The following is a 13,898-nucleotide window of genomic DNA, read 5'->3' on the forward strand; positions in this document are numbered from 1 at the left end:
TTTTAAGATTTTATTTATTTATCTGACAGAGAGAGATCACAAGTAGGCAGAGAGGCAGGCAGAGAGAGAGAGAGGAGGAAGCAGGCTACCTGCTGAGCAGAGAGCCCGATGCGGGACTCGATCCCAGAACCCTGAGATCATGACCTGAGCCGAAGGCAGCGGCTTAACCCACTGAGCCACCCAGGCGCCCCTGGGTGGTTCAGTCTTAAGTGTCCAACCCTTGGTTCTGGCTCAGGTCATGATCTCAGGGTTGTGAGATCGAGCCCCCCAACAGGCTCCATGCTGGGCGCGGAGTCTGTTTGAGGCTCTCCCTCTGCAACTCCCCTGTTCACACTCTCTAAAATAAATAAAATAAAACAAACTGAGGAGAGGCCAAACTGAGAACACTAGCAAGTGGCCAGATCTTTTATTCCAAGGAAGATTTCTGTGAACACTTTAATTAAAAAAAAATAAACAATCTCTAAACCCAATATGGGGTTTGAACCCATGACTCTAAGGGTCGCATGTTCCACTAAGCCAGCCAGGTGCCTCTGTTTACATGAACATTTTAAAATACTGTCTTCTTACATTTTTCTCAAATTTCCACTCATGGAAATGTTACATGCAGTTCGTATTTGTAGTATCAGTGACTCCTGTCATGCTCTGTGAAAGAAAAATTAAAATCCTAGAAAATCAAATTTTGAAAGCCTGTCTTTACTGATCATGTATGTGTTCGTGGCATTAGTTTCAAATGATGTCTTTCTAATCCTTTAAGGTGTAAATGTATGAGAGGTTTTTGGAAAGCAAGATGCGACCCACCGGTACACCACTCTCCTCTCCATATGCACACAGGTATCACGTCACCCGCAACTGAGCTGGACTCCTCTATAAACCAAGATTTGGAGACTGTTTGGTTCAATTATGTATCAGCAGGATCCAATGCTCTGGAGACATATATGCACACACCCATGCATGGGGCGGGGGAAGGGCTGGAAACACACATACCAAAATATTAACAGCAATTCTCTCTGGATGGTACAGCTATGGGTAATTTCAAGTGTCTTCTTCTTTTTTTTTTTTTTTTAAAGATTTTATTTATTTATCAGAGAGACGGGGAGAGAGCGAGCACAGGCAGACAGAATGGCAGGCAGAGGCAGAGGGAGAAGCAGGCTCCCGCCGAGCAAGGAGCCCGATGTGGGACTCGATCCCAGGACGCTGGGATCACGACCTGAGCCGAAGGCAGCTGCTTAACCAACTGAGCCACCCAGGCGTCCCTTCAAGTGTCTTCTTTATGAGCTCCTTAAGAAACAACCTTTTGCTACAGGCCTGTATTAATTCCATGATAAGAAACAGGATTTAAGATAGTCCCCAGTTTAAAACAAATCAATAAAGAAAAAATCCAGTTATGGGGGAGTGGGTATATTGTGGTCATGAGCCTAACTGTGTGTGGATAGGCCTGTCTCCCCAACATGTCCGTGTCCTAACCCTGGAGCCTGTGAACACATTATATTACATGGCAAAGGGGAGTTAAGTTGCCTTGGACTCGGGGTTGCTGGTCAGCTGACCTCAAGACAGGGACGTAGCCCAAATTACGCCAGGTAGGCCCAACATAATTGCAGGGGTCCTTACAAGTGAATGAGCGGGAGAGAAGAAAGAAAGATGTGACCACCGAGGCAGGGTCAGGATCAGTGTGACTAGGTTCTAGTCTAGACAGGATTTCTGAAACATGCAGCTGTTCCCTGGGGAGACCTGGTCTTTGAAAAATGGGAGTAGCTTCATGGTAGAGAAAACTGACAAACCACCTCAGCTAGATAACCAAGCACACACTCCGCAATCATAAATCATGCTGACGGTTTGTCTTCCTGCCACCACATGACGAAAGTAGTTATCTCCCACTCCCAAAACCAAAGGCCCAGGCCAATCACGAGAAAAGCATCAGGTTCCAAGACAGGGGCATCCTACCAAACACCTGTACCTCTTAAAACCTTCAGGGTCATCAGAAACAAGATAAGTCTGAGAAACTGTCAGAGCCAAGAGGAGCTTAAGGACACATGACAATGAAATGTAATGTGATCTCTGGGATCAGATCCTGGAATACATGAAGAATGTTACATAAAAACTAAGGAAATCTGAATAAAGCATGAACTTCAGTTAACGTATCAGAACAGGCTCACCAATTTTAACTACTATCCCATACTAAGGTAAGTTGTTAACAACGGGACAGTGGGTACAGGGTATTGGGGAATTCTCCCTACCAACTTTGCAATTTTTTCTGCAAATCTAAAACCACTATAAAAATTAACAAGATCAATTGAATAAGAAGAATATGGAACCATACGTAGCCTACAAAGCATGAACTGTTCGATATGTGACCTTTCAGAGGGAAAGCCTGCCAAGCCCTGCTCTAAGTCCCAGAACTCACACTTAACATCAAGCCACACTGCTTCTCGCAGTTCATGCAAAGATGCAACTGAAACAGACTGAAGCTGTCAGACTTCCAACAAGATGTGGACAATACAACAAATTTCTATTTACTGATCAGTGAAAAAAAAAAAAAAATCCCTGGCTTTGATGATAAAGACCTTTGTTCAAACCCCATTTTTATTTATTTACTTATTAAAATAATGGCTCAATTCCTTCGAATTTTATTTCATTTTATTTTTTAAAAGTTTAAGTGGGCTCCTTGGCAAACGTGGGGCTGGAACTCACGACCCGGGGGATCAGGAGCTCCAAGCCCCCACTGCTCGCTGGGGCAGCACACTTCCTAATAGCTGCGCACACTACTCACTGGGCCAGCCAGGCGCCACTCAAACCCCACTTTAAAAATTTTTAAATTTAAAAGCATCACCAAGCTGGAAACGTTGTTATTTAGTGGCCACAAGAATCAAACCTTCTCTGTTCTCACTGTACTCTGACAGTCAGGCCTGTGGGAAAGACAGAATCCCACCTTAAAACAAGTATCTTCCTAACCAAACCACAGGCTAAAATCAAGCACAAGGCGAACCTCCCGCCCTGTCCTTCTGTTCTGTGCATACAAATGCAAGGCCCCATCTCGCCTCTCGGCAAAGAATTCGTCCTGGTGGGGGGCATTTCATGCCAGGGAGAGCAAATATTCCAGAGTCCTCTCAACACCAGACATGTACCGAACGAAAAGGTAACTCATCTGAACCTTGACTTTAAGATGCGTTACGAGTCTTCTTCCTTCAGGGTGCTTGTTCCGGAGGACGGCTGGCCTGGGGAAAAGAGAAGGAGATACTAGGGCCTTTCTGGAGCACACGTGGGATCAGAAAGCTCCGTCCAGACCAACGCACCCTAACTCAACCCGATCGCAAACAAGGGGGAACTGCGATCTGGTATCTCTGAGCTTTCTGGGGACCAGGCCGCAGTAAGAGGGGTTCTGAGGTATGCAGCAGCCCCCTGCCCGCATCTCCCCGTTCCCTCCTGCTACTCAGGGAGCCAGGAGAGCGCTGCTCCCCTCAGTCATCTCAGCCCTGTGCCGGCGCCCTTCCTGCTGGTCACTATCTGCGGGGCGCGGGCTCTCCCCTCCCTCTGAGACCACTGCCCCTGAGTTGGCCTGCGAGGCCAGAGAAGGCAGTCGGACCTCAGAGCTGCAGGCTGCACTGTCCCCCCGCCCCGGCCGGTCCCCCCAATCGGTCCCGCGGCCACCCCCGCGGCCACCCCCGCGGCGGCGCAGGGGTCCCTCCCCGCGCGCAGCCGCTGCCGGGCAGCGCCGCCCCGCCCCCACACACTCCCCGAAGTGCGTCACAGCCACGGAGCCGGGGACTGTCCCCTCCCCGGGGTCCCCGGGCCCCAACACCCCCGCCACCACCGCACTCCTCTACCGGGCGGCGGGCCCCGGCTCCGCGTCCGGCCTCCTCTCCCGGGGCGCCCTCCTGGCCGCCCTTTCCCGCCGCAGCGCGCATGGCTTTCCTGCCAGGAGGCCAGTCACTCACCTCTCGGGACCCCAGGACTCAGGGCGTCGGGAGGGGGCGCAAGGCTGGATGTCAACTCCGGACCGCGGCTACGGGATGCCGAACCCAGACAATCCTCCGCGCAGTAAACCTCTCCCAGCAGGCACCTCGGGGCGCTCCGACTCCGGGGAGGGAGCGGCGCAGGGGTCTCTGGGAAATGTAGTTCAGCAGCCCGGGAATACGCGGAGCTGCACATGAGGCGGTCTACTTCGCCAGCATGGAACCCTACGCGGCCCACAAGGAGCTGTGCCTCACAGACTTCTGGGAAATATAGTTCAGAGCAAAGAATTGCTTGGGGATGAGAGACCAGCCCTGCTCCCAACATGCATTTCGCTCTCTTACGTAAGGGTGGCTAGCCGTCTGTGTGACGTTACTCATTGATCAGTAATTGATTTTAGAGTGATTCAGACTTGTCCTTCGTTATTTGATTAAAAAAAAAAAACCAGTTTTTCTAATTCTGACATCCCTTCTACATCCATTAATATCCATTATAAGGGAAAGTAAGGCTTTCCCTTACAAAGGTGGACTATGTGGTTCTACTCTAGTATTGATCCCTTGTAAAGGCAGCATCTTTGTCTTCTTAACCCTTTTTAGAGTCATCAGTCATTTTTAAAAGCTACCTTTAGTGATGATAAGTTGTCTCTGGCTTTTTCTTGTAGGCACACTTCATTTTTCTCAGAGATTTTATTTATCTGAGAGAGTGTGTACACAAGTGGGGTGTGGGGAAGGGCAGAGGGAGAGGGAGAAGCAGGCTCTCCACCGACCAGGGAGCAGGGAGCCCCACGTGGGGCCTGATCTCAGGACTCTGGGATCATGACCTGAGCTAAAGGCAGAGGCTTAACCAACTGAGCCACCCAGGCCCCCTCTTGTAGGCTTACTTTATTCCTTCTCTGTCCCAGATGCAGAACCAGCCACTTCTCCAAAAATCCCAGGCTCCTGTTGTTTGGAAATGACATTAGAGAACACAAACTCTGTACTTTTGGGTTGACAATCCTTTTAGGTATTTCCAGTGAACAGAAGTGGGAAAAGAATCCTTGTGTTTCTATTCAAGTATTTTCAAATAAAACTTAATCTTATAGCATTGTTCCCTCATTAGGGTCCGAAGTCAAAGGCCAAAAAAGAATACTTGAGATGTCTTTGTGCCAAAAGGTTGTTTTATTAAAACATGGGGACAGGACCCAGGGGCAGAAAGAGCTACCCTGGGGTCATGAGGAGTGGCCCATTATACACTTTCAAATTGGGAGGGGGTTAGGGATAGTACCAGTCTCTAAGAAATTTTGGAAGCAAGGTTTCCAAGGTTTCCAAGACCTTTAGTGGGCTCACTATTGTTGGGAAAAAGTTATTTATTACTAATAAAACCTGAGTCATGAGACCCTTCAGATGTATATCGGTGGATCATGTGTTTGGGGGATGATTGCCCATCTGTATCTTGAAGGGTAAATACAAAGGAAGTTTCCAATGGGATTTTTAAAAAAATATTTTATTTATTTATTTGACAGACAGAGATCACAAGTAGGCAGAGAGGCAGGCAGAGAAAGGGCCAGGGAAACAGGCTCCTTGCTGAGCAGAGAGCCTGATGTGGGGCTCGATCCCAGCACCCTGGGATCACGACCTGAGCTGAAGGCAGAGGCTTTAACCCACTGAGCCACCAGGTGCCCCTCCAATGGGATTTCAATGGGATTTTTAAAAAAATATTTTATTTATTTATTTGACAGACAGAGATCACAAGTAGGCAGAGAGGCAGGCAGAGAGTGAGAGAGAGGAGGAAGCAGGCTCCCCGCGGAGCAGAGAGCCCAATGTGGGGCTCGATCCCAGGACCCTGGGATCATGACCTGAGCCGAAGGCAGAGGCTTTAACCCACTGAGCCACCCAGGTGCCCCTCCAATGGGATTTTTATATGCTAAAGTAGACTTACAGGATCCTGGGGGTTAAGTGACAGTTGGTTGCCTTTTGCCCTTAGCAAAGTATTAACATTGAGGCAGTTCCTAGAGGAATGTCACTCTGCTTGTTTCAAGGACTTGTCAATGGGCTGTAGGTGGTAAGGGAATTTAGTAATTTTTCTTCTTCTTGGGGCACCTGGGTGGCTCAGTGGGTTAAAGCCTCTGCTTTCAGCTCAGGTCATGATCCCAGGGTCCTGGGATCGAGCCCCGCATCGGGCTCTCTGCTCCACAGGAAGCCTGCTTCCCCCTCTCTTTCTGCCTGCCTCTCTGCCTACTTGTGATCCCTCTCTCTCTATCAAATAAATAAAATCTTAAAAAATAAAAAATAATAATTTTTCTTCTTCCTTTGTTTCCCACATCATCAACTTTATAACACAATTATTTCCTGTTACCTATAATATATACTTTCAGAATAGTAATGTCAATAGTACTATGAGTGATGTAACTAAAGAAAGTTGGAAATGTTCTCTGTAATTCCTTTTGTCTTTAGAATGGGTAAAGCCGATGGGGCACCTGGGTGGCTCAGTTGTTGAAGCACCTGACAAAGACTCAGGTCTTGATCTCAGGGTCCTGGGACTGAGTCCCATGTCAGGGCCTGTGCTTATTAGCAGGGATCTGCTTGTCTCTCTGCTCCTCCCTCTGCTCATGTTCTCTCTGTCTTGCGCGAATCAATCAATCAAATACATAAGTAAATAAAAGATTTTACTTATTTATTTGAGAAAGTGAGTAAGTGAGAGAAAGAGAGCGCAAGTAGGGTGAGAGGCAGGGAGAAAGAAGCAGACTACCTGATGAGCAGGGAGCCAGTCATGGGGCTTGATCCTCGGACTCTGGGATCATGACCGCAGCAGCCTAGGGCAGATGCTTAACCGACTGAGCCACCTAGATGCCCCTAAAATCTTAAAAAAAAAAAACAAAAACAAAAACAAAAAAAGGTAAAGTCAAGATACTGTACTGTTTCTTCATCAGTAATGAACTATGTAAAAATTGTGCTGGAATGACAAGAGTAGTTATTTGGAGAAAGATCAAATTCACTCACTATCTCAAACTATATATCAGAATAAAGTACAAATGGATCAGAGATGTAAATGTAAAAAAAAAAAAAAGCCCCCCAAAAGCCAAAAATAGAACTATCCTAAAACTCAGCAATTACACTACTAGGTATTTATCCAAAGGATACAAAAATAGTGATTCAAAGGGACACATGCATGCCAATCTTTATAGCAGCAATGTTCATAATAGCCAAAATATTAAAAGAGCCCAGATGTCCACTGAAAGATAAATGGATAAAGAAGATATTAAATATATAATGGAATATTACTCAGCCATCAAAAAGAATGGAATCTTGACAGTTGCAATGATGAAACAAGAGGGTATTATATTAGGCAAAGTAAGTCAGAGAAATACAAATACCATATGGTTTCACTCATGTGGAATTTAAGAAAAAAAAAACAGATTAACAAAGGGGAAGGGAAGGAAAAAATAAAATACACTAAAAACAGAGAGTCAAACCATAACTCTAGGAAACAGGATTGCTGGAGAGGAGGCATATGGGGGAATAGGGTAACGGTGGTGGCCATTAAGAAGGGCACAACTGAGCACTGAGTGTTATATGCAACTGAGGAATCACTAAATTCTACCCTTGAAAATAATAACGTACTATATGTTAACTAAATTGAATTTAAATTTAATAAATTTTTAATAAAAATGTCATAGGGCACCGGGGTGGCTCAGTGGGTTGAGGCCTCTGCCTTTGGCTCAGATCATGATCCCAGGTTCCTGGGATCAAGCCTCACATCTGACTCTGCTCAGTGGGGAGCTTGCTTCCCTATCTCTCTCTGCCTGCCTCTCTGCTTACTTGTGATCTGTCTCTCTGTCAAATAAATAAATAAAAATCTTTTAAAAATGTCATAAACATGATAAAAATGTGTCCATAATATGGAAATAAGATCATTTCTTTTTTTTTTCTTTTTTAAGATTTTATTTATTTATTTGACAGAGAGATCACAAGTAGGCAGAGAGGCAGGCAGAAGCGGGGGAGGGGGGGGCGGGAAGCAGGCTACCCACTGAGCAGAAAGCCTGACATGGGACTCAATCCCAGGGCTGTGAGATCATGACCTGAGCTGAAGGCAGAGGCTCAACCTACTGAGCAACCTGGCCGCCCCAAGGAGATAATTTCTAATTCAATTCAAAACCCAGAAGTTAGTTGTAAGAGACACATCATAAAGCGTTGAAAGCAAAAGACAGAAAGAAACCGTAAAGCAGTTAGAGAAAAGACTCATCACATTGAGGGTAACAACAACAGGACAAATGCCTGGCTTTTCATAACTAATAGTTAACAAATGAAGGCAAAATCAAAGAGGAATACTATATCCAGCAAAACTGTCCTTACAAAATTAGGGCAAAATGAAGACACTTCCGGGTGTGTAATATGCAAAGAACTTTTGTAACTTATGAAGAAACCAACCCAATTAAGAAAGAAATAGGAAAAAGACTTAATAGACATGTCACCAGAGATATGTGAATGGCTCATTAGCAAATGAGAATATGCTCACCATCACCAGGCATTAGGAAAATGCAAATCAGAACCAAAATGCAATATTACACCCACTCCAATGGCTACAATACAAGAGTGAAAGCATTGTTATGAAGGCTGTGGAGAAACTGGAGGCCTAACGTATTTCTGCTCAGAATGTAAAATTGTAAAGTACTTCCTATTTTTATTTTTATTTTTTTTATTTTTATTTTTTTTTTAAAGATTTTATTTATTTATTTGACAGATAGAGATGACAAGTAGGCAGAGAGGCAGGCAGAGAGACAGAGAGGAGGAAGCAGGCTCCCTGCCGAGCAGAGAGCCCGATGTGGGACTCGATCCCAGGACCCTGAGATCATGACCTGAGCCGAAGGCAGCGGCTTAACCCACTGAGCCACCCAGGCGCCCCTATTTTTAATTTGTTTTTAAAAAAGATTTTATTTGACAGACAGAGATCACAAGTAGGCAGAGAGGCAGGCAGAGAGAGGAGGAAGCAGGCTCCACACTGAGCAGAGAGCCTGATGCGGGGCTCAATCCCAGGACCCTGGGATCATGACCCAAGCCAAAGGCAGAGGCTTTAACCCACTAAGCCACCCAGGTGCCCCTGGAATCAAATTTAAATGAAACTTGAGGATACAGGGATAGGAAAAACAAAACAAAATGAAACAAACACAAAAACAAAACAAAAAAACCAAAACAAAACAAAAAAACAAACCCCAAACCCCAAACCCAAAACTCTTTTATGGGGAAAACCCTTTCCAGTGGGGCACTGGGGCTGTACACACTCCACTGAAAGAGAACTTTGGGTGCCTCCATTTTGACCTCAAAATTTCTGGTTGGGTTCTTCTTTCCAGCTCGAGTCTCAGCTCACATGGAAGATCCTGAGAGCAAATCAAAATCATCCTGAGGGAAACTGAAACCACCCCCTTAAGCAGTTAAGGATGGCCCTGAGCCAGCAAGTCCCCACCAACTATTGACTCACAGACACCTTCACTTTTGACTTCCACTGCCTACCTGCACTACTCATCCATCCACCTTTGCCCTACATTTTCCTTAGAAACATTCTTAGAAATTCCTGGGAGTATTTTCAGTACTTTGGACACAGTTTTTGAGAGGCTACTCTGCTGTCTTCCCACGGTCCACCTCCCCGAAGCAAATCCCTTTTTCCTTTCACCGCCACTGGTTTCTCTGCCTTTGAATTTTATCAGTGGGAATGGCAGAACCTGGTCTGTTTGGGACCCCAAAAGATGTGGATCCCAGCCCTCCACTGTGATATGGGAAACAGGCAGAAGAGAAATTATTAAATGCCTTTACTGTTTACAGCCCAATGACAAGTCCTTCAAACAGAGAGACATTCCTCTAGGAACTCGGCTGCCTTGATGTTAAGACTTCGCTAAAGGCAAAAGGCAATCCCAGCCTGACCCTCCCCCCCACCCCCATCCTGCAAGTCTACTTTAACATGTAAAAATTCCTTTAGAATTTTCCCAATGCAGGGCTCAGACCTGAGCCTCAGGCAGACAATGACTGAGCCACCCAGGCGCCCCTAGAACTACACCGATCATGCTCTGAGAAAAGGGAGGAAGGTCCTGCACAGTGGGGAAACAGCTTCCCTGAAGGATCAACCAACCACACTGATCTGACCTTGACTGGGATTTTCTAACTGGGAAATGGCTTGTAAGCAACCACAGCTCATGCCTTGTTGATCTGGCCTATGCCACTGTCATAAATCTTCTTCTAATCCCACATAATTCCATCATCCAACACCCTCTTCCATCCCTTGTCATGAATCTAGCCAGGGGAACTTACAGTAATCACTGATATCCAACAGCATTAGTCCTCAGGAAGACACAGGTCGTCGATCAAATCATCAGGATAAACCTGGACTTCCCTACTATTGAGAAACCCACATTTTCCATTTCTTTTCCCCATTACATGTATTCATCAGATGACACCAGCAGGAGCTCCTTGTGCCTTTGCAGTGACTAAAAGGAGCCACTTCTGGGTCCCTCCCAACATGGGAAATAGTTCCTCACATTTCCTTTTAATAGGTCCTGTCTTTTTGGTGAAGGATGGTGCCTTCCTCACAGTTTACTTAGACTCACATCCCACATTGTTGTGCTAAATGTCTGCATTAATACCCATTTGCTTTCTATCTGTCTAATATCAATTAAGCATTTTCTGAGGACACTATCTCAATAATATAGGCAAAAAAGAATGGTTTTAGTGCCTACATAGGTGGAAAGAAACATGACCGCAAATGCAATTGGAGCTCTGAAGATAAGGTCATAAAACAAGTAAGAGTTATTTTTCTACATCTAGGGAGTCACAGGCAACTAGGGATAGTTGTCCTCCTCTACATGCTAATTCTTCAGCTTAAATATTTTCCGTCTCTTCCCTGGGCTACCTCATCACGTCTATTGGGATAGAGGTCTCCTTCTTATGGGGTATCTATGACACACATAGGATGGTCATATGCGCATGTGCACCTCATAGACACATCAAAACAACACTCAATGTAGGATGTGGGGCACATACCTTCATTTAGGGCCATGGTGCAGTGCTACAGAGTCCCAAGTCTAAGTCCAGAATATGCCACTCCGACAAAAACAGATTTAGAGAAGTGCTGTGGGAGGGGGAGTCTTCTTTATGAGACATGGGAAGGAAAGCACTGGGAGAAAGGAGAGATGGTGGCTTACAAGGACAGAGTGCAGATGTCATATGAGATGTTCCACTAACCTGTAACCCTGCAGCATGCTGACTGTGGAATGCACTAGTTTTCCATTTCTTTTCCCCATTACATGTATTCATCAGATAACACCAGCAAGAGCTCCTTGTGCCTTTGCAGTCACTAAAAGGAGCCACTTCTGGGTCCCTCCCAGAAGTGGGAGGTCCCTGTAAAACTGCTGGCTACACAAAATCAATGCCAAGTAGCGGTATCATGGAGTACATGAGCTCAAACATGAACAGTATCTCTCTGTTACACACCTCGGTAATACACGCACTATAATATCATTGTATTCACAAAGAGGAGAAAATCACATCATAGACTACGGGAAAACATAATCACACAACCCTTCAACCTTCAGACCACTGGGAAAATGGATTCCTAGGTTTACTGTTCTACTCCAGAATCAAACAGGTGATTGATTCAATCAGCTCCCTACAACTCTCAATGAGATAGATGAACACTAGACATAGGACAACACATCATTCATGACACATCCATATCCGTATGTTGAAAACCAGTATTTTATTAGTGAAAATGTATTATGTTCACACATACACTAAGTTATGCTTTGAAAATCCACTCTATTTTTGACACCCAAAATACAGAATACACATGTGCAAAAGCATTCGAGTGTTGCAAGAAAGACATGGAGTACCTATTTCCAAAAATTTCACGACAGAGGTACACTCCTCAGAAATGTGTATGTTCAATGGTATGGCATTGGAAGAAAGCGTTAGCTACCCTCTTTCAGTCATCTCTCAGGATCTCCTCATTTAACCATATCCAGTCATACTCAGTAACGATTGCACTTAGGAAGATACATTCATAGTTTACTGCACAGCTACCTCTTTTTCCTTGAAGAACAATTAGGAAAAGCTCCTATTTCTAATGTTCAGGAAGTTCTTTAGTTTCAGTACATCCAAGAAGTGTGTGCTCTGAACACCTATCCCATGGACTGTCGTATCAGTGTTGTAATTCTAAACACCATCTCCACAGAGATGTACCTCATATGTTGTATATCATATGGTCCTCTTGCATGGAAAATTAGGTACACCATGAGTCCCACTTAATGGAGCAGGACATCTAATATCTTTGATGTAGCAACATGGGTGTTCTTACACACCCACGAGGAACAGAGAAATTTTCCGGAGTGATTTCAGAAGAAATACATTAATATAGTTGGTCACAAATCTCAAATAGGGTTATTGTAAAAATTTTAAAAATACTGAAATCCATATATACACACACACACACACACACACACACACACACACATACAAGTCCACCCACTAAATCTTTTCAACAGACTACCATATACATTTTCTAAGTGTACAGGTCTGGTGTGTATGTATGTATGTATGTATACACACACACACACACACACACACACACACACACTTATACAAGTCCACCCACTAAATCTTTTCAACAGACTACCATATACATTTTCTCAGTGTTCAGGTCTGATTTCTCCTTATAATCACTATTTTCATGCAGAGAAATGTCTGAGTAGGGTCAATAATGTATTCTATTGGCTTGATTTCCGTAACACTCATTGGCATCTGATGTTCAATTCAATAGTTTTCTAAACATTGCTAACTTTCAATGGACTTTCCTTAATGCACTCTCTGGTGTGTGTTCCAGTGTATACTAAAATGAAGGCCTCTCCACATTCACGATGTTCCAAGGGTTTGAATCTAGTATGCATTTTGACATATTGTGTAAGGACTAAATTCCAGTTACAGGCTTGGCCACTTTCTTTACATTTCACACTTTCACTCCTGTATGAAAACAACGATGTGAAGAAAGTTGGGAGTCCCACTGAGAGGTCAGACACATTCGTAGTATTTGTACACTTACTCTCCTATTTAAAATCTCTTACATGGAGTGAGGAGGGAGCAGTCCTTAGGCACTCTCTCACATTAATTACATCCGTAGTTTTCTCTGCAGGGTGAATTCTGTGATGTGCAGGAAGGGTTGTGTGCCTGCTAGAGGTTTGGCCACATTATTCATCCGGTGTCTTTCTAGTTATGAATTCTGTTTGGAAGGTGTGCATGGAGAAAAAGGCCTTGCCACACTGGTTATATTTGTGAGGTTATTGTCCAATATGAATTCTCCTGTAGGCCTGAATCGGTGAGCACTCTTTAACCAATTTTGCTCACATTCTCTTTTTCTTTCATTCTTCACTATATTATTTATTTGACAGAGAGATGGGAGAGAGAGCCCAAGTAGAGAGGATGTCAGGCAGGGGGAGAGGGAGAAGCATGCTGCCCGCTGAGCAGGGAGCCCGATGCAGAGCTGAATCCCGGGACCCTGGGATCATGACCTGAGCCAAAGGAAGCCGCATAACCTCCTGAGCCACTCAGGTGCCCCTGTTCTTACATTCTACACACTGGTAAACCTTCTATCTAGTATGAATATTATTTTTAGTGAGGACCAAGTGCCTGAATAGGCCTAACAACATCCTTGATGTTGGTAATGTTTCTCTCCAGGAAGAATTCTCTGATTCTCAGTAACACTTGACCTCCAGTTAAATTCATGACATTTGCCTGGTTTCTGTCCAGTATGAATTCTGTGATGTCGAGTAAGAGTTGAGCTGTGTATAAAGACCTTGCTACATTCTTGACATTGGTAATGTTTCTCTCCAGTATGAATTTTGTACTGCTGAGTAAGACCTGAGCTGTGGTTAAAGGCCTCCACAGTCTTGATATTGGTAAGATGTCTTTCCATCACAAAATCTCTGATGCAGA

The 13,898-nt window shown here is 44.7% G+C and overlaps 2 protein-coding genes across 2 annotated transcripts in view; both read right to left on the bottom strand.

Annotated features, from left to right (window-relative positions):
• Positions 1–4,158, bottom strand: part of ZNF331 (zinc finger protein 331) — a 13,171-nt gene extending 9,013 nt beyond the window's left edge. The window contains exons 1-2 of the mRNA XM_059383329.1: positions 3,933–4,158; positions 3,149–3,212 (exon numbers count right to left, since the gene is read on the bottom strand). The gene's annotated coding sequence lies outside the window, so the exon portion shown is untranslated. The remainder of the gene's footprint in view (positions 1–3,148; positions 3,213–3,932) is intronic.
• Positions 4,159–13,602: 9,444 nt separating this feature from the next.
• Positions 13,603–13,898, bottom strand: part of LOC132005815 (zinc finger protein 708-like) — a 103,037-nt gene continuing 102,741 nt past the window's right edge. The window contains exon 13 of the mRNA XM_059383339.1: positions 13,603–13,842. Within this exon, the coding sequence (XP_059239322.1) occupies positions 13,603–13,842 (240 nt within the window). The remainder of the gene's footprint in view (positions 13,843–13,898) is intronic.

Source organism: Mustela nigripes, chromosome 17 (genome assembly GCF_022355385.1).
Source record: "Mustela nigripes isolate SB6536 chromosome 17, MUSNIG.SB6536, whole genome shotgun sequence".
Lineage (NCBI taxonomy): Eukaryota > Metazoa > Chordata > Mammalia > Carnivora > Mustelidae > Mustela > Mustela nigripes.